The sequence below is a fragment of the Bos grunniens genome, chromosome 1, assembly GCF_055505025.1.
Source record: "Bos grunniens cultivar Pamir isolate PY7600 chromosome 1, Bosgru_T2T1.0, whole genome shotgun sequence".
Classification (NCBI taxonomy): domain Eukaryota; kingdom Metazoa; phylum Chordata; class Mammalia; order Artiodactyla; family Bovidae; genus Bos; species Bos grunniens.
Genome location: NC_141165.1, coordinates 7,910,683 through 7,929,837, shown reverse-complemented (window position 1 = coordinate 7,929,837; position 19,155 = coordinate 7,910,683). Strand labels below are relative to the sequence as shown.

General features: G+C 40.0%; 1 protein-coding gene across 15 annotated transcripts in view; it reads left to right on the top strand.

Annotated features, from left to right (window-relative positions):
- Window positions 1-19,155, top strand: part of DYRK1A (dual specificity tyrosine phosphorylation regulated kinase 1A) — a 144,664-nt gene that overhangs the window by 93,574 nt on the left and 31,935 nt on the right. For 10 of the 15 annotated variants that reach the window (XM_086403975.1, XM_086404364.1, XM_086404042.1 and 7 more), the window contains 4 exons: window positions 7,192-7,388; window positions 12,303-12,395; window positions 14,319-14,507; window positions 17,745-17,892. In XM_086403975.1, coding sequence (XP_086260101.1) covers window positions 7,192-7,388; window positions 12,303-12,395; window positions 14,319-14,507; window positions 17,745-17,892 — 627 coding nt within the window. Of the gene's footprint in view, window positions 1-7,191; window positions 7,389-12,275; window positions 12,396-14,318; window positions 14,508-17,744; window positions 17,893-19,155 lie in introns of all 15 variants that reach the window. The other 5 variants (XM_086403595.1, XM_086403647.1, XM_086403453.1 and 2 more) reach the window with 1 other exon arrangement.

Below are 19,155 nucleotides of genomic sequence, written 5' to 3'. Positions count from 1 at the left end.
AACCTTAAAAAAGTCCCTGCAGGAAGAAATGACAACCGACTTCAGTGTTTTTACTTGGAGAATCCCATGGACAGAGGAGCCTGGCGGGCTGCAGCCCATGGGGTCTCAAAAGAGACACGACTGAGCGTGAGTGCTCACATTCATTTACCAGTAGTGTTTTTATGACCTTTAAAAAGTTACAAAAATATGCTCATGGTAAAAAGGATCCAGAACGACATTAAAAAATGAAGATAGAACCTTGCAGTGCGTAATTCTCTCCAACTTGGCTTTTATATTATTTGGCAGCAATTTAAAACATTATTTTGGAATTGAACTCCACGTAATGGTTTTGAAGATAATTTTGAATTGTTTCATAAATTTTTTATTAAATTAAAAGATCTGCTATTGCAACGTGTTATGATAACGTTTTTAGGCTAAAATATTATAAATGATTTTTAATTTAGTTGAATAAGGGTTATATATCATATGGCAGATGCAGGTTAAACCATATCATATGAAATGCTATTTTGTACTCCAAATGAGCTCTAACATCAGCAATTTCATATAGTTCAACCTAATACTTTATTGTCGTCATCTCTGCTATAGGATAAACTGAGTCTTCTTTCTCACTAACATTTGAATTAAAAGGGAAGATGGAAAGTTGCCGTGATGATTTGCTTGGTTATAAAATCAGGTTGACAAGAAATTCCCACATTAGCTCATCTTCTTGGGTTTTATTATAGGAGGGGAATGATTAAGTGAACACCTTAAATACTTCCTGACATTGTGAGAGGAAACTAAACGAGTCTGTTTCTGGCAGTTGAGCTAAGAAAGGAGACAGTGAGCTTGTGGCTGACATACCTATCCATGAGGCCTTCATGCTGGAAGCTTAAGTTTTCTTTTACTTCACTACATAACTAGTAATGTTACCAGGTAGTTACAATAGGTTTCATAGTAAATAGATAATATAGTAAGTAGCTTTTTAAAAAACCCCACAAGTGAGAAACATAGTTATTTCTTGTTGAGCCACATTTAGATTACTACAGCAAGTTTTTAAAGGAACAGCAGATTCTTTGTCACCTTCCATACCATCCTTACAGACAGGAATATGTTAGTAAACCCACAAACCCCAATATCTGTTAGAGGGAAAAGCCTTATGGTGTATTGCATAGCCAGAATATTGCCTATTTTTGGATTATCTGCTACTTGCATGAGTTGGAAAATAGCTTTATTTTATTAAGGTGAGCAGTTAGATGTTTTCAGTTGCTATTCAAAGCAGAATCTGGTGGCTTGTTAGAGATGTGGACTCTCAAGCCCTACTCTAGTCTCCTGAGTCTGAATCTGCAGTTTTAACAAGCCTTAAAGGCGATTTGAAGCACGTTAAAGTTCGAGATGTGCTGTCTCAGATCACGAGTGGCGTTGTCACCCCACAGAACAGGGGCTCAGTTAACCCTCAGTAAACGCTTGTTGAATTTAACGCATGTAATTCACTGAATCTAGATTAAGAAAGTGAAACAACTGTTGTAGGATGATAGTTTTGTAGGAGGGTAACGGTGATAATTAAGCAGCAGCTATCCATTTCTTGGTTATTTCTCTCATGGCTATCTGGATGTCAAAAAATTATCAATCTGACCCTCAAAATGCTTGAGTGTGATTCTGCTCACACTGGGTGATTAGTCCCTGTCCTGTGGTTGTGTGTGTGTGTGTGTGTTTTTGTATATATATGCAAGTCAACAATAGTTTGTAGAAGTAAAGGAATAATTAGATTTTGATGAGTGAAGGATATATAATCCATACTGTCATGTCCCACCTTTTGTGAGCCCATGGACTGTAGCCCACCAGGTTCCTCTGTCCGTAGGATTCTCCAGGCAAGAATACTGGAGTGGGTAGCCATTTCTTTCTGCAGGGGATCTTCCCAACCCAGGGGTGAAACCCAAGTCTCTATAAGTCTCCTGGATTGGCAGACGAGTTGTTTACCACTAGCGCCACCTGGGTACCCAATGTTAGAAGATAACTAAAAAGTAATAATCTTCGTGCAAGGATAGTATATAAAAAGCTTAATCCAGCAGAAAGTAAGAAAGAAACATAAAACAGTTGGAATAAATAGAAAGATTATTAGTGTTCATACGTGAATTAAATCTTTACCCTGTTGACAAGAAGAGTGAAGGTAAAAGTCACACGGGTGTGTCCGGCTCTTTGTGACCCCATGGGCTGTGCACTCCAGGCCAGAATACTGGAGTGGGTAGCCTTTCCCTTCTCCAGGGAATCTTCCCAACCCATGGATCGAACCCAGATCTCCAGCATTCAGGCGGATTCTTTACCAACTGAGCCACAAGGGAAGCCCAAGAATACTGGAGTGGGTAGCCTATCCTTTCTCCAGGGGATCTTCCCGACACAGGAATTGAACTGGGGTCTCCTGCACTGCAGGTGGATTCTTTACCATCTGAGCTATCAGGGAAGCCCAGTCAGTTGTGTCTGACTCTTTGACTCTTTCCAACTGTATAGTCCATGGCATTCTCCAGGCCAGAATACTGGGGTGGGTAGCCTTTCCCTTCTCCAGGGAATCTTCCCAACCCAGGGATCTCTCCCTGGGGATTCTTTTATCAGCCAAGCCACCAGGGAAGCCTGTTGACAAGAAACAAACCTAAGATTTAAGGAAATAGGTTGAAAGTAAAAGATGGAGAAAAGACAGCACACACAGATTAAGAGAAGGCTCGTTGTGTCATACTGTTGTCATATCAGACGAGTGAAGTCGCTCAGTTGTGTCCAACTCTTTGTGACCCCATGGACTGTAGCCTATCAGGCTCCTCCATCCATTGGATTTTCCAGGCAAGAGTGCTGGAGTGGATTGCCATTTCCTTCTCCAGGGGATCTTCCTGACCCAGGAATTGAACCTGGGTCTCTCACATTGCAGGCAGACGCTTTACCGTCTGACCCACTGGGGAAACTATATCAGACAAGGTGAAAAGCATTACTGAAAGGAAAGAGGGGCAGCTTATAATGATAAAAGGCCTTATTCATCAGGAAAACGATTTTGTGTGACCCAATACATAACCTAAATGGGAGATTTTTAATACGCCTCTCTTGCTAACTGATAGAACAAGATGCATGCAAAAATAGAAAATACACGTAAAAGAATATACTTAATATAATTAATAAGCCTTTGATTAGACTGATCACAAAGAGGAAAGAGAAGGCCTTGTTAACCAGTCTTAGGTGAAGGGACCATGACTACTGTACAGAGCACTCTCCTGGGCGATGCAGTGTCAACCGAAACACCAGCACGCGTTTGTTTTGGTGAATTTGATGAGCTAACTTGAAAACATAGACACACAAAGGGCTAAGAATAGCCTAACCATTCTTGAAGAAGAACAAAATTCTCTGCTAGATATTGAAACTTCTGAAGCTACCATGATTTAGGCAATCTCTGGTTCTTACACATAGATGTAAGAATTCTAGGTAAGTCTTTATCCAACAGAACAAAGAATCCAAAACACATCAAACATGTGAGTATGTGAATTAAGAAAAGATGACAACACAGGGCATTGGGAAAGTTTGTCTTTAATCATTGCTTCTGGGTTAATTGGATATCCACTGGGGAGGGAATGAAATTTGATTGCTGTTGCAGACTCATAGAAATCAGATCCAAGAGCATTGCACATCTCTAGATATGAGGGGTGAAACTCGACTTCTGGAAGATAACATGGAATTTCTTCATGACTTTGGTATAAGGAAAGATTGCTTAGACACCAAATGTACTAATTTTAAACCAAAAGTTGCTAACAATAAGAGATGGTGTTCATCAAAAAACACCATTAAGAGAGAGACAATACAAACCATCTATAGCTAGCCAATAAGGGGCTTATATCCAAAATATGTTAAAAATGTAATTTTTAAAAATTTTAGAAATCTGTAAGAAAATGACTCTTGATAGAAAAATCAAAAAGCAATCTGAATGGGCTTTTCACATAAGTGGATATCCAAGTGACTGATAAATGAAAAGATGCTCATAGGCAGGAGGAAAATGCACATTAAAATCACAGTGGAATACACACCTACTTTAATGGCTGAAATTAGAAATACTGATGATTCCAAGTGTTAGTGAAGGAGTGGAGCACAGGAAATTTTCATTAACTGCTAGGGAGCAAACAGATTGATTAAACAAAAACTGAAGAAAAAACCAACAGGACAACGTCTCTTTATATACCAAAAAGCAGTCACTTCCTAGTAGCAGTGTTTATAATAGCTCTGAACTGGAAATGTGCGTGCTAAGTTGCTTCAAGCAGTCGTGCTCAGCTCTGAGACCCCATGGACTGTAGCCCGTCAGGCTCCTCTGTCCATGTGTCCATGGGGATTCTCCAGGCAAGAATACTGGAGTGGCTTGCTGTGCCCTCCTCCAGGGGTCTTCCTGACCCTGGGATCAAAGCTGTGTCTCCTGTGTCTTCTGCACCGCAGGTGGATTCTTTACCTATTGAGCCATCTAGAAACGGGGAGTCATCCAGTGTTAATCAAAAGTGGGCTAAAGTGATGATAACAAACAGGCTACAGTTTATAAGCCTGATATTAAGCAGACAAATTCATGTACATAGAATGAATCTGGTTTTGGAGGTCAGGGTAGTAGTAACTTTAGGGGACGAGGTCATTAGATACTGATTGGGAGGGATCATACGATGGTATCGGGGATTTCCAGAATGAAGGCAGTTTTTATTTTCCTGTCCCCACAGGACAAGGTTGGCTAACCAACTAATGATGATTGGTTAAACTGTATACTAATGATTTGTCTATATGTTATAAAAAATAAGTTTTAAATACAATATGTAATAACGACATTGATGACAGAAATAGAACCTGGTATTTTTTTTAGGTGCTTGTTAATGCACCAGGTTCTATTCTGCACATCTGCTTGTGGTATTGAGTTAAAACTTGTACCGAACCTAAAGGAACAGGGTTAGCATATTAACAGTAATTCCACTGCTGTGGGTGGGAAACCAGGACTCAGAGCGGTAAACTGCCGTTCAGAGCCGCAGAGCCTGTCTCCTGTTTGTTTATAAGAGTTTTTTCTAGATCAAGGACCTCAGTTCTTTTCATATTCATTTGAATGTATTCCTTCCTAGTGTTTTATGTTTTTAACATGCAGATTTAACCTCCCTCCCAATTATTTGACATTTAGGTTTCCAGTTTTTTGCTGTTGCAAACAATACCAAGATAAACATTCTTCCCTAATTATCTTTGTGTACATCATCTGTTACTTCCTTAGGATAAAAAGTTTTTTTAACTGAACAAAGTTGCTCTGCATAATTGGATTTATTTTTTAATTATGAGTAATGACATGTTTAGAGAAATTATCCCACCTGTCATCATAGGAACATTATCCTTAACTTATTTAGCAGATATTTATTAATCTTACCCTTCGGGTCAGTTAAGGACTGTATGCTGTAATGGAGGGAAATAGAAGCTAAGGTCTAAAAGCATTGCTAAGTAGGGGTTGTGAATTTGAGATTTATCCTGTGGAAATGGTCCCTCTAGCCGTCTGAAGAATAGAGGGGTGCACATGGGCAAAGAGAGAGCTGCTAGGGATCTACTTCAGTCATCCAAGTGAGGGACCGAGCAAGGGGATGGAAAGAAGAGCTGAGTGTTCTCTAGGAGGCACTTCTGCCTCGTGGCTCAGGCAGTAAAGAATCCACCTGCAGTGCGGGGGACCCAAGTTAAATCCCTGGGTTGGGAAGATGCCCTGGAGAAGGAAATGGCCACCTGCTCCAGTATTCTTGTCTGGGAAATCCCATGAATGGAAAAGTCTGGTGGGCTACAGCCCATGGGGTCACAAAGAGTCGGTGGGGGTCACAAAGAGTCAGGCACGTCGGAGCGAGTAACACTTTTCACTTTCACTTTTCATAGGAGGCACAGTCAGCGGATTGGGCTGCCATTTGCATGAGGTGGTCAGTGGAGGAAAAGATCTCGACTGTGACTCCCAGAGCTTTGACGCTGGTTGACTGGGTGGAAGACAGTGGCGTTTGCTGTGTAGGATATATTCAGCACTTACATAGGGTGTGTTTAGTACTTATATAGGATACAGTCAGTGCTTAAAAATTAAAAGAATGGTTTGGCCAGCCCAGTACTTTGCATGTATTAAAGCACTTTAACCTTCACCACAACTGTTGGAGGTAGATGATGTTATCAGGAAATTAGGTGTGCAAGGTCACACAGCTGGTGAATGTGGAGCTGAGATTTCAGACTGCAGCAGTCTGGCCAGGGATCTGTGCTCTTCACTTTGGGGCCAGCGCTGTTAAATATGTTTCAGAATAAGCCCACTTTAGAAAAAGTACCCCAGTGCTGAGCAGTGTGGTGTGTGGTATGGTCAGAGTTCGCTATTTTACTCAGCAAGACAAGCACAGGTATGCTGGGCCAGTGTTGGTTGGCCAGGGTTTTACAGTTTGTCTTCTGGCTTTAGTCTGTGTTTGCAAATTTGGTTGAATATAAGAAGAAAAGTCTTTCTCTTTTCCTAAAGAAAAATTAAGTTTTATTAGTTAGCTGCCAAATACTTTTAGGAACAAAGTCTTCACTTTTCTTTTTTGCCATGAAAAGTCATGACCATGGTCCCAGTCTACCTGCGGGATGATTCTCGATTGTTCATTTTTGTGGCAGGCTTTCTTGGTCTGGGTTCTCTAAGGACTGTGTTGGAAGAGTCAGGAATGCAGCAGCCTGTGAATTTGTTTCCATGAGTTGTGTACTCAACTTGTAATTTCCCGTGTCAGTGGTGAGCACCACTAGGACAAGTTGTTCACCTGGTTTGGGGGCTCTTGGTTACTGATGGCCGTACACCTGGCAGGTGCAGAGCAGACTCTCAGCAGTGTTCCTTTTAATCGATTTCTAAAGAGCTGATCTGTTGGTCAGGCCCTTTGCAGGAATTCAGAGATTACTTTTGCGACTTACGGTTCTTAACTGATAAAGATCTAATATGTAAAAGTAAGTATTAAAGGTTATTTCCACTAGTTTACAAAAAGATTTGCTTGAGGTTTTCTCTTGAAACAGGCTTATATGTACTCATTTGAATCAGTGTTACGTTTTGTACCGTTTATTGTACAGCAGTTATATTGAGTATCATATCCTTGTTTGCATTTTTAAAGACTTAATATTTATAGAACAATAGGTCAAAAGATAGAAACGTCAGGATATGAGTGCATCCTTTAAACCACACTTGTTATCTTCTCGCAGGAGGAGAGACTTCAGCATGCAAACCTTCATCTGTTCGGCTTGCACCGTCATTTTCATTCCATGCTGCTGGCCTTCAGATGGCTGGACAGATGCCCCATTCACATCAGTACAGTGACCGTCGCCAGCCAAACATAAGTGACCAACAGGTTTCTGCCTTATCTTATTCTGACCAGATTCAGCAACCTCTAACTAACCAGGTATGTTCACAATGTATTCCTAATGATTTGTTGGGATGGTAATTTATTCCTCAAAATGATCAAATAGTAAATAGGCAAAATGCCTTAATGTTTTTCAGTTTTGCATGTGACGGGGGATTCCAGATTGACAAAAAAGACGATGTTGAGAAATTTGCATTTGAAAGTTTGTTGGATATTTTTCTTTTTCCCTGTGTATTTTACTTTAATTCAAATTTTCTCATTCTGCAGTGAGAAGGGGGAGTTATTTCTAATAAAGAATATTAGTTAAAATTAAAAAACTTTAAAGCTGTTTTTATGGGAAAGCAGTTAGGTAGAAAAATGTAAGTTATAGGAAAACAAGTCAGATTCCATTATAGCAAACTTAAAGCACAAACTTCCCACTGTTAGAAATTACTTTAGTATACTTTTATAGAATTAAATATGAAACTCATTAAAATTAAAAAGAAAAAATGTAAATTAACCATGCTTCTCATTTTAACACTTAGACTAAAGATTCAGTGATTTCACGTAAGATGGATAGTGTAAAGTGCTATAATAGATGTAATAATACTGACATCTCTGGATGTATATACATACATGCATGTGTGTATAAGTGTATCTTTTTAATATCTTCCAGACTTAACTGCATCCACTATGTTGATTTTTTGATTTGGGGAGGTTTTTTTTTTTTTTTTTCAAACTAGCTATAGTTCTGGTAAAGTCTCGTTCCTTATTGAGACTGAGTGTATGTTTAAAATGACCGTTTTTCCATGTACTTAGGAATTTGGTTTGTCACTGTTTAGATCTTTTAATGTAAACAAAAACTTAGAAAATTTCAAAGTACTTCTAATACTGGATTTTTTGAGGAAACGTGTTTTTTTCTAATTCAGTAACACACAGTTTTAATGAGCTATTGGCTACCGTGCATTGACATGGCATGGTCTGCTGGTCATGAAACGTGGACTTCAGGTCCTGACTCGTGATCTGCTGTGGGACTCAAGTCAGGTCTCCTGCACCCTTCTTTCTGTTCCTTGAGTATAAGATTGGGACCTTAGAATAGACCCACCTAAGTAGCATCATTATTTGAGGACCCCCTTGTATATATTATAGTAAGATTTGATCATAGTTGAACTGACTTTGCATTTATAAAATGACACTGCATGTCAGTAATAACAATCACAGTTAAATGCTAAGGTAAATTATGGCAAGATGTAAGAATTTGTTTTATACAGTAAATTGAGAAGTTGTATGTTTAAGAATTGGAGCAGTTAGTCAGAATTGGAAAGTGTTGTGTACACCAGAAGAAAATTCCCTGGACACCCAAAAAGTAGTAATAGCACAGTCATCTGTTCACACTGCACTTTGGAAAAACTACGTTTGGATTCATTTTCCTCCTTGTTCAAAATTAGCCTATCAGGCAGGCGTCCTGTTTTCAGTCTCTTTTATAGCTGGAGGGCCTGAACTCCCATTGGTGCCTTCTCCAGGATTGTAAGCAGTCCTGGGTTCAGGCCAGGCTCGCTGCTGCTCACACACAGTGTTCGTTCAGCTCTAACACTTGGCGTCTGCGGAGGGCTAGGGAAAACATCCAGTCCTGTAAAGTTATTGTTTGTTTATATGATAGTAGTCGGTAATTTAGTTAGCAAAGTACCTATTTTTAGATACAACCGACATCTTGAGGGTTATTTTCCAGTAAGAGATAAGTTACTTAGCATTTCCATTTTAAGCTGTAAAATGTTTTTGAAGATTCATATGATGTAAAAAAGACCATCTTTTAAGTAATAATATTCAGCCAGATACTTCTGCCAAACTCCAGAAATCCCAGAACCTAAAAGCTTAAAGTAACTAAAAGTAACTAAAGTAATTAAAAGCTTATTTAGTAACTGAAGTGTAAAGGCACTGATGTGGCCTGGTCTGCCAGGCATCAGACATGGACTTCAGGGCTTGTCATGAGCTGGCTGAGGGACTTGAGTCAGGTCACCTGGAACCTTCTCTCGGTTCCTTGAATGTAAGATTGGGACCTTAGACTGGGCCCACCAGAGTACTTTCTAGCTCTAAGGTTCTCTAATTTTGTTACTTGATTTCCACTGTTTCTTACTAATCATCCTATTGGTGCTTTTTAAATAAGATTTATTGTACAAGTAAGTTGAAAGGAACTAACTTAACATGTTGTTTCTGGTAGTTAGTCTTTCTTGTGTGAGTTTATTTCATATAAGTTTAACCACAGTTTTATCAAAAGATAAATGTAGTAAAAGTGAATGTAGACAAGTGTGATTGATATTTAGAATGCTGTCTCTCTCTGGGCTGTTTTCAGAGTACCTTTCATGGTTCTTAAACTGTGTATTCTGGGTATGTCTTGCATATGCTATTCGGGTTTATTAATAGCTCTCAAAATAGCAAAAAAGACAGGACATAGTGTTTCTCATTCTCCACTGCATATGAAAATATAAGGGAAACATAAACAAAATAGATGGAATAGGTATTATTAAACTAGAAATCAATTTTAAATGAAGTCCTAGCACTTAACGCTATGGACTCTTCTCAAGGAAGAAGGTTGTTTGAGCTCTTGTAACTTACCTCGCAGGAGGTGTGAACTCCTGCTTTGTGTGTGTATGTGAGAGAGAGTGATCTGTGTCTTTCCACAGACAGGAGCGTCAGGATGAGGCTTCTTTGACCTCCAGAGCCAGAGAGCTGCGGCCACGGGAGGGGAGCTCACAGCTTCCTCTTCAGTTGAGGATGCTGGGGGAGTGTGGAGGCTGGGGGCTCCTGGCTCCTCTGGACACCACGGGCTTTCGCCCAGCGGTGGAAGGGAGGAAGGGAGCTGGCCACATTACCTTCTCCTGACCTTGTGACTGTGAGATGGTGGAAGTGGATAAAGCATCAGAAGCTTTGAGTCTTAGTATAGATTTATAACTGAGTGTGTATTTGGACGAGTTATTTTCTAATTCTGTATTGGTGCTTATTGTACCACAGTAGCGAAAAACAGAAGATAGTTACTTAACATGAAATTACAATGAAAGTTAGTGAAGAAAGAGTTGTTTAGTTTGTAGAAATGAATTTGTTTTTTTAAAATTCATGTAGAAATGAATTTTGAGTGCCTGCTTTGTACAAGGCACCATCTCAAGCAGTGAAATGCAGTCTTATCTAAAGGCCAGTTTTTTGTGGGTGGAATTCATCTGGTTTATACATACAGACGCCCCTGAAATAGTAATTTCTGTGGCCAGAGTACATAAAAGTAAGGTATTTGGAATTAGCTAATTGGCGTGGCCTTGTCGGCAGTTTGGCTAGTTGTGGAAGAGGAGAGCAGTGTTTGGTGACAGGACAAGCCCATAGCACACACTCTCATACTGAGTGCAGAAAACTTTTTAGGGTTTGAGTATAGATGCAGAGGAAACTAATGTTAATATTGGTTTAAGAGAAACTACAGAGGCAGGACAGTTCTGGTGTCTTAAGTTGTTGTTCCCAGGTTGTAATCCTCACATTTGGCTCAAATGAAATTTCCACTTGTTTCATAGGAAAAAAAGAGGAAGTACAGCTAGGTAAGCACCACGATCACACCATCTCTTCATGCCGCAGGGATGGGGTTCTTTGCTGTTCCGTCCTGACAACCGTCTTCTCTTCTGTTTGCTTATTGTGGGTTTGTTTTCCCAAGACTCCAGACATTTCTCTTGTGATGTCTTGTGTCTCTCTGCCCCTCAGGTTGACTAGAGTACCTTTGAAAGAGGCTGTCCCGGGGGCTCGGTAGTTTTGCTAGTATGTCTGTTATGAGAGCTGGACAGCAGCCCAAGGGTGACTGGTGACTGAGGGTACCTTGATGTCTGTAATTGCCTTGGAGGATCTTTTGGTCACGGAAGACCCTCTGGGAACCCCTTTGCTGAAGCTTGAGATGAGGTAGAGGATTCGGGTGGGCACACCCTCTAGGGTCATTGGTGTGCCAGTTGCAGTAATTCTGGGTGTGTTGTGTTTGTGTTTGAAGGACGGTTGTGTTTCCTATTCCATCCCCCATCTAGCAGGAGGCTCACAGTTGAACCCTGACTGCTTATTGGATGATGAAAGAGCCGTGGGTTAGCTTTGTGTTGGGAGTGTGGTTAAAATGAGTTTTTAAAAAGGTTTCATTAGCTTTAAGGTGTTCTCTGGAATTTATTTGTGGTTAGCTGCTAGTGTAATCGTAGATAGGGATATTGGTGTTATGGATTCTCTTGTTTATTCATCACATATTTATTAAATGTCTCCTGTGTTTCAGACAGTATGTCTCTCCTGTTGTAGGCAGAGCGAATACAGCATTGGTCAGCTATGTCTGCCCCATATGGCGTTTTCCCAGGAGTGGAAGGAGGAGAAAAACTAAAACCAGTAACCCAGTAAACGTATACCAGGATTTTAGGTGGTGGCACGTGCGGTGCAGGGTGAGCAGAGGGAGTGTGGAGGGGGAGTTGGATGTGTTAAGGTGGAGGGTGGATCTCCTCCGTCAGCCTGAAGACACGAGAGCAGATTTCAGCTGTGCTCCCAGCAGGCGCTGTGCAGAGCAAGGGGTCTGCCTGCCTTTTGTGAGCCAGGGCAGGCTGGAGGAGCCATTCAGAAGAAATTTTCCCTTAGGCTGATTGTACAGTGGAGAAGCCCTTCTGGGCAGCCTCTGCGTGTGTCCTGGACCAGGGGAATGTCTGTAATCCTCTCGTTAAATTTGGGAAACAAAATTGAAGGCTTCGCAGCTGGGTATATTGTTTGCTAATTTCATTTATTTGTTGCAGTGGTTGTCTTCATTGGATTCCGGTTGAAAGAGATGACCAAGAGAGAATGTTTCGTATTCTAATGTGGATGTCTGTTTTGCTTTAAATACGTATGCACAGGTTACAGAAGAGGGAGTTCATACCAGTACAGTATAGTTAAAGTGCTAGTCTTCTCTGTCTATTTAAGGTGATGCCTGATATTGTCATGTTACAGAGGCGGATGCCCCAAACCTTCCGTGATCCAGCTACTGCTCCCCTGAGAAAACTTTCTGTTGACTTGATCAAAACATATAAGCATATTAATGAGGTAAGAACTATTGATTTGTTATAACAGTGTCTATCTCGCCATAGAGTGGAGGAAACAAGCTATTTTTTAGTGTGTTTAAACATATTAAAATTACTTTTAATTCCCAAGGATTGTCATATTGATGATGATTATGAAGACTGGTAAGTTAGCGGTTTATAGATAAAAGCATCATAATTGTGTAAAAGAAAGATGCTATATAAACAAGAACTGTAAAAAGATAATTGTGAGTAACTTCCCTTCTTTTTCAAAGCTGTATTTAATACATGCTGAGTTATAATTTCTATAATACCCCTTCTCCAAAACTTCAGAGGAAAGGGAGGGAATAGTGATAATGTAAAAGCATGAAAATGTTACAGAATTTTGCTTCAATTTTTATGTATCTGTTTCTGCTTTTGCCAGAGATGTTAGGAAGCTCTGATATGTGTTTAATGCTCAGTTAACAGGCGTTTGGCCTAGTTTATCTGATAATACCTATATTTGTGTGGTTTAAAATTTTCTTTTTAATGTGTGTTCTTTTTTAATCTGTATCCTTTCACTGTAAGATACCTGAAAGCCTTTTTGGTGGGATTAAGTAGGATAAAAAACATAGCACTGTGAATTACTCATCTTCCAACTTGACTCTTCACTTTGAGAAATTATTTTTCTGGTGTTTTAGCCCTTTGGCTTGGTTGTTATTTACTCCTAACATCAACTCTAGCTGTGTAGTGAATTAAATGAGCTTTTCTGGAGATGGGTGGTCACGCCTGTGCTCTCTTTCCTCTTCCAATGGGGCCCTACATACTTTCACATTAAAGACTTATCTTCTGCCAGTTTGAGAGCCATTTAAAAAGATGTTCTTATGTGTGTATAAATTTCTTAGCAGTTTGGTGCTGTTTAACGCCAGTATTATTGTGGCAATGTGGCAAGATAAAATTGAAGTGAACTCAATGAGGAACATTTCTAAGTTGGATTTTGTTTACAATTTATATGTTCTAAAAGATGTTTCAAACTAGTTTTTAGTCATCTGAAAATAATCTGGTAAACTAATACTGTTAAGTAGCTTTGTTGAAGCTTGTTTTTAACTGTTACCTGGTAAACTAGTTTTTCTAACGTTGCTTTATACAGTGTAATTTATCATTTCCTCAAAGTTAGTTACCAATTACTTGAACTATTGCCTCATTAATTACCAACTACTAGAACTATTGCCTAGTCCACCTGTTATTTTTTACTAGTCTTAGAAACTGTTTTATAAGAAAAACAGATACAAGGAAAATAACTTAGTCTGTGATCAACCACAACTTCTATGACCTTTAGTGTGGGGGGAGGGGGCCTGACTGGTGTTCGTTAATTTGTTGTCATAAGCTCAAAGCCGGGCCTGTCACAGAGGCCCTTCCCATATTAGTAAAATATCAGTTCATATACATTTCACCTTTCATTTCTGAAATCTTTTGCTTTAGGATCAAATATAAAATTGGGATTGACTAGAAGGGGGTGCGGTTAGCATTTGTTGTTTATATCAGCATACGTTTTCCCAAAGTTCCTTATATTATACACTCTTAAGATCTATACTAGCTCACTGAATGTAAATTATACCTTAGTTTAAAAAATAAATGTAAATCAGGTCCTGTTGCTTTTCTTGAATGGGAGACTCTGGCCTACTCACTTAATATCTCCTCTTTATAAAATGTATGAACAGTATAATTCTAAAGTGAATTTTTCTATAGATGTTTTTCATTTGATGTATATTAGTGTTACTCTGTAATTCAGATAGCAACTATAGAAATTTATTTTTTTTTTTTTGTTCCATAGAATAAAAATTCATCAGTTTCTTCCTGACGGCAGATTTGTCTCATATGTACTCTTGATATATATGTATGTATATGGTGCCACGCCATGCCTCATGATTTTTAATTACACAGTTAACACTAGATTCTCTCATTTCAGGTTTACTATGCAAAAAAGAAGCGGAGACACCAGCAGGGCCAGGGAGACGATTCTAGTCATAAGAAGGAGCGGAAGGTTTACAATGATGGTTATGATGATGATAACTATGATTATATTGTAAAAAACGGAGAAAAGTGGATGGATCGTTACGAAATTGACTCCTTAATAGGCAAAGGTTCCTTTGGACAGGTAATCTAACAAGTTGCTGAATTTTATAAATGAGAACTTCTCAGTGAGTCATGTTATTATAGCCTTTTCTCAGTAGAACTCTCCTAATATTTGTAAATAGATATAAAGAATGGATATGTAAGTATTTGGGTTATTATAATTCTCTAAAGTTAGTAAAACTATTATCAGCTGCATCAGCTATAAAAACTCCATTAGACTTTTGTTTGTTTGTTTCACAAAGTTGCTATAGCTACCAAGTAGTTATTTTACTAAGTGATAGATTTGAATCACTAACAGATAGTATTGCCTCTTTCATTGGGCTTTTAGTCTCTGGATGGTTCTTCATGATGTATGCTGGAGATAATTACCTTCCTGCCTGATATTCCTCCTCAAAAGGGGGCAACAAATGACCATTTTCAGCTGCCTCCGTAGGTGTCCTCTCACCTTGGAGACTTGGACGCCCAGGGCTGGGCCCCGAGCTTGTCCTCAGCTCCTCCTACAACTCCGTCAGGCCTCTCTGAGTGGACAGAGGGTCTCCTGTTAAGTCCTCGTGGCATCAGTGTTGCTAGTACTGTGATGGGCATCATTCCGATGGGTGGGATCCTTCAGGCAGCTTCCGCCCGGAAGAGTGAAGGGAGCACTCCAGTGGGCCTAGTGTTTCTCTTTGTCCCTGGCCTCTTCTCTCCACCTGTGGCTCTCGTCTCTCACTTGCCCAGGACGAAGCGAAGACTTTAACTGTGTTAGCCTCTGGCCTCACCTGTGCCCAGACTCAGAGCTGCCAGACCTCCCTCCTTGCCCTGTTAAAAAGTTTGTATCTGGCTGTGAGGCTCCTGGCTGTTTCCATCTGTAAGTCTCCCTGCCTTCTCTCATCCCATGTCATCAAGTCACAGAGCTGTTTTGTTTGAGGTTTGATTTACTGTTAATCCCAGTCTCCTTTGCCTTGTAGCTTTTGTGCAGTGAGTCAGTTATTAGTTTGCAGTGCAAATAATTCTTGTGGCTTTTTTGGTGATTTTTTTTTTTATTTTGGAGATTGTTTTTGTTTTTTAAACTATGGAACCTGTATACTCTTAGTTATCTGTTCCTGCTCTGCAGGAAAGCAAAAATATTCCTCTTTTCAACCAGTGAGGAAAAATTCAGCATGTGTTAGTCTAATTATGCTTAGGGCAAAACAGCCATAGCTCTGGGCCCAGACAGATCAAGCTTAGACCTATAGGGAAATATGAATGAGGTTCTTAGAAGACGTCTGTAATTCTGGTGTGGCTCTGCCAGGCCTGGTGTTGTGTGTCTAACATGTCTGTCCCTTTCCACAATTCCAGAGACTTTCTGTAATTTATATGTAGTTTGGGGCCTTTCCCCTTGATGAGTAACTTCTTCTCCTGAGTCAGGATTCTCAGTGTCTGGGGGAGTCCCTCTTTATGAAAGTATTTATGAAATAAATACTTTCACTTTATGAAAGTGACCCCATGGACTGTAGCCCACCAGGCTCCTGTCCATGGGATTCTCCAGGCATGAATACTGCAGTGGGTAGCCATTCCCTTCTCCAGAGGATCTTCCCAACCCAGGGATTGAACCTGAGTCTCCTGCATTGGTAGGTGGATTCCTTACCCTCTGAGCCACCAGGGACGCCCTTTCTTTCACTTGTAACATTGTGGCAGAAGCAACTTCTGCTTTCTCTACCCAAGCCCTTTCAGGAAAGGCATTTCTGAGGCTTGCCTTTTAAGTAAGGCTGTGAACACCCTAGGTAGAGTGATTGTCATCCCCACCTTCAGAATTACCCCGGTGTTCAGGCACTTCTTCTCTGCAGGGACGCTGCTCTGACTTCTATGGTGTGCGCCGTGAAAACTGTGGCCGCGCTGCCTGTTCACTCAGCTTAGTTTCCCTTCAGTACTCAGTCTTTGAGCTCACTGTGACCTTCTCCCTCCCCATTACTTTAATTTTCTCATACTCTTGCTCCCTAAGATCAAATGAGCATAGCAAACCTGTGACGACATAGCCTTCTTTGACATCCAAACCAGTTTACCAGGTCAGACTGATTGATACCTTTCTCCTAGGCTGGAGTATGTTCAGGGTCAGGACATGTTTGCCGTATTGTCTGGGTCAGACTAAATTCCCTACCAGATCCTCATCAGAGAAGTGGCTGCTGCGTTTCTTAAGGCAGTGGTCGGCAGTCCTGGTTGCACGTTGAAGTCTTCAGGGTGCTTCGGGGATCAAGGGGGTGGCGGGGGGAAGGGAGGACAGTGTCTGGGCTCCAAACAATTAAACCAGACTCTGTGACTGGATTCTGAGCATTGGTATTTTTGAAAACAGCCTACTGAATGTGTCATTCGGGGTTGGAAACATTGCTTTAGCACTGAGCCGGCTAACTATTTGCTAAGTCAGTGAATAGTTGGGCCCCAGTTAGTGGCCTTTGTCCTGGAGACCATTGGGATCCGGGCAGTAGACTGCAGCTCCTGGGACAGTCTACACGGCCAGTGACACAGAAGAATATCAGACCCGCTCAGTCAGAGGTTTCCATGGGTCCCTCTGATTTAAAAGACACATAAGATTAACTCTTTGCAGAGATACAGTTTTTAAACTATGTATTTTATAATTTATGTGTAAATTTGTAGGAGTGTGAAATTTCCTTAAATGAATAAAATTTTAAACTAGAGATGTGCATAGTGATTTGCACATGACCATTCTGCTTCCTTAGCATTCATTCTCATTTTAAAACTCAAAATCCCCTAATTACGGCATTTTAAACTTATTTCTTGGTAATTTATCACTTTTAAAGCATAAACTAGTTCTTCTGGTATATGTCTAAGTTTTTATCTATGAGAATATAATTTAAATTTAGAAAGTTATCTACATTTTTCAGATAACTTAAAACCTTTTAAGTATCTCACACATATGCTTGGAATTAAAGCCAGCTTTTTTTTTTTATTAAAAGAATAGTTTTAACGATGCTATTTAGTGAGAAGTTAAAAAAAAAACCAAAGTACGTGTCAAGAGTCATAATTTACTTCTGAAGGAGGAAAATAGTCTAATTTTAAGAAAGTTGTTCTGTGGATGTTTAAAAATACTGTAAGGATGTGAAAGAAACCCATTTGAAAAATTGATTTAAAATAACAAAGTAGTGAATAGGTGCTACTGAATGGAAATGAGTAGGGTCTCTCTCAGGAAGGGCAGAGGAAGTGCTAGATAAATGTACAGTTAAGGTGAGCTGCAAGCTGTTGTTAAATTGTTCATTAATGAAATATTTATTTTTTTCTTTTTTAGGTTGTAAAGGCATATGATCGTGTGGAACAGGAATGGGTTGCCATTAAAATAATAAAGAACAAGAAGGCTTTTCTGAATCAAGCCCAGATAGAAGTGCGACTTCTTGAGCTCATGAACAAACATGACACTGAAATGAAATACTACATAGGTAAGCAGGCAGACAGGGCGCAGCGTGCCGACTCAGACCGCCGGTTTGAGCTATGCGTATTCTTGTATGAAGAATGCTAACTTTATCTTAAAGTGAGTGAATAAAAAGTTCCGTTATTTTGGTTGGAAGGGCATCAATTTATATATGTTACTTAATACACCAGTAATCTTTTAATCATTGGGAATGTGCATTCCAGGTGTATGTAGTGTAGAAACAAATGAGAGTCACGTCTTTTGTTTTTCAACTTGCAAGCATCATTGGTTTGCTTTAATGATGCTTGTTTATCCAGAGAGTTCTCTTTCTGTTAACTTTAATCATTCTAGTACAGCTCAGAAATTAGAAGTGAGCGATTATGTTGTTAATGGTTATAGAACCATTTTTGGAATGTCTGAACCAAGGTGTCAGGCTCTTCTTGAGAAATAGTAGCCTCATTTCTTGAACTCCTGCTGTGTTCCTTACGCTTTTCAGTCCTGTACAGAGGCATTAATAGTAGAATCCGTATATTACAGGTTGTTTGTACAAAGAGTAACATTTCCAGGGTTCTTGGAGTGAGAATCTTAATCTGCTTTGATCTAACTGCAGAGCTTATGTTTGTTTCCTTATCCTGTGGTGTTTCTTTTGAGTACCGAAAGGGGAGACAGAAGAATTATGAAACTAGTGAAGTCCTGCCCTCTCTGGGGTCACACAGAGTCGGACACAACTGAAGCGACTTAGCAGCAGCCGTGAAGTCTAGGGCCAATTGATATATGGGCGAAACATCTTCTAATTATACATTCTAAGATAGAGACTTTTGTTGTTGTCCAGTCATGTTCAGTCGCTAAGTCTTGTCTGACTGTGACCTCATGGACTGTAGCACACCAGGCTCCTCTGTCCTCCACTATCTCACAGAGTTTGCTCAATTTCATGTCCTTTGAGTTGATCATTTTCTGCCGCCTCCTTTTCCTTTTACCTTCAGTCTTTCCCAGCATCATGGTGTTTTCCAGTGGGTCGGCCCTTCATATCAGTTGGCCAAAGCATTTTAGCTTCAGCAACAGTCCTTTCAATGAATAGAGACTTTAGGACCAGTTAATTACAGACTTTAAAAAAAACAGATGTGTATTAGAAACTCACATCCAGAGAAGGCAATGGCACCCCACTCTAGTACTCTTGCCTGGAAAATCCCATGGACGGAGGAGCCTGGTAGGCTGCAGTCCATGGGGTCTCGAAGAGTCGGACACGACTGAGCAACTTCACTTTCACTTTTCACTTTCCTACATTGGAGAA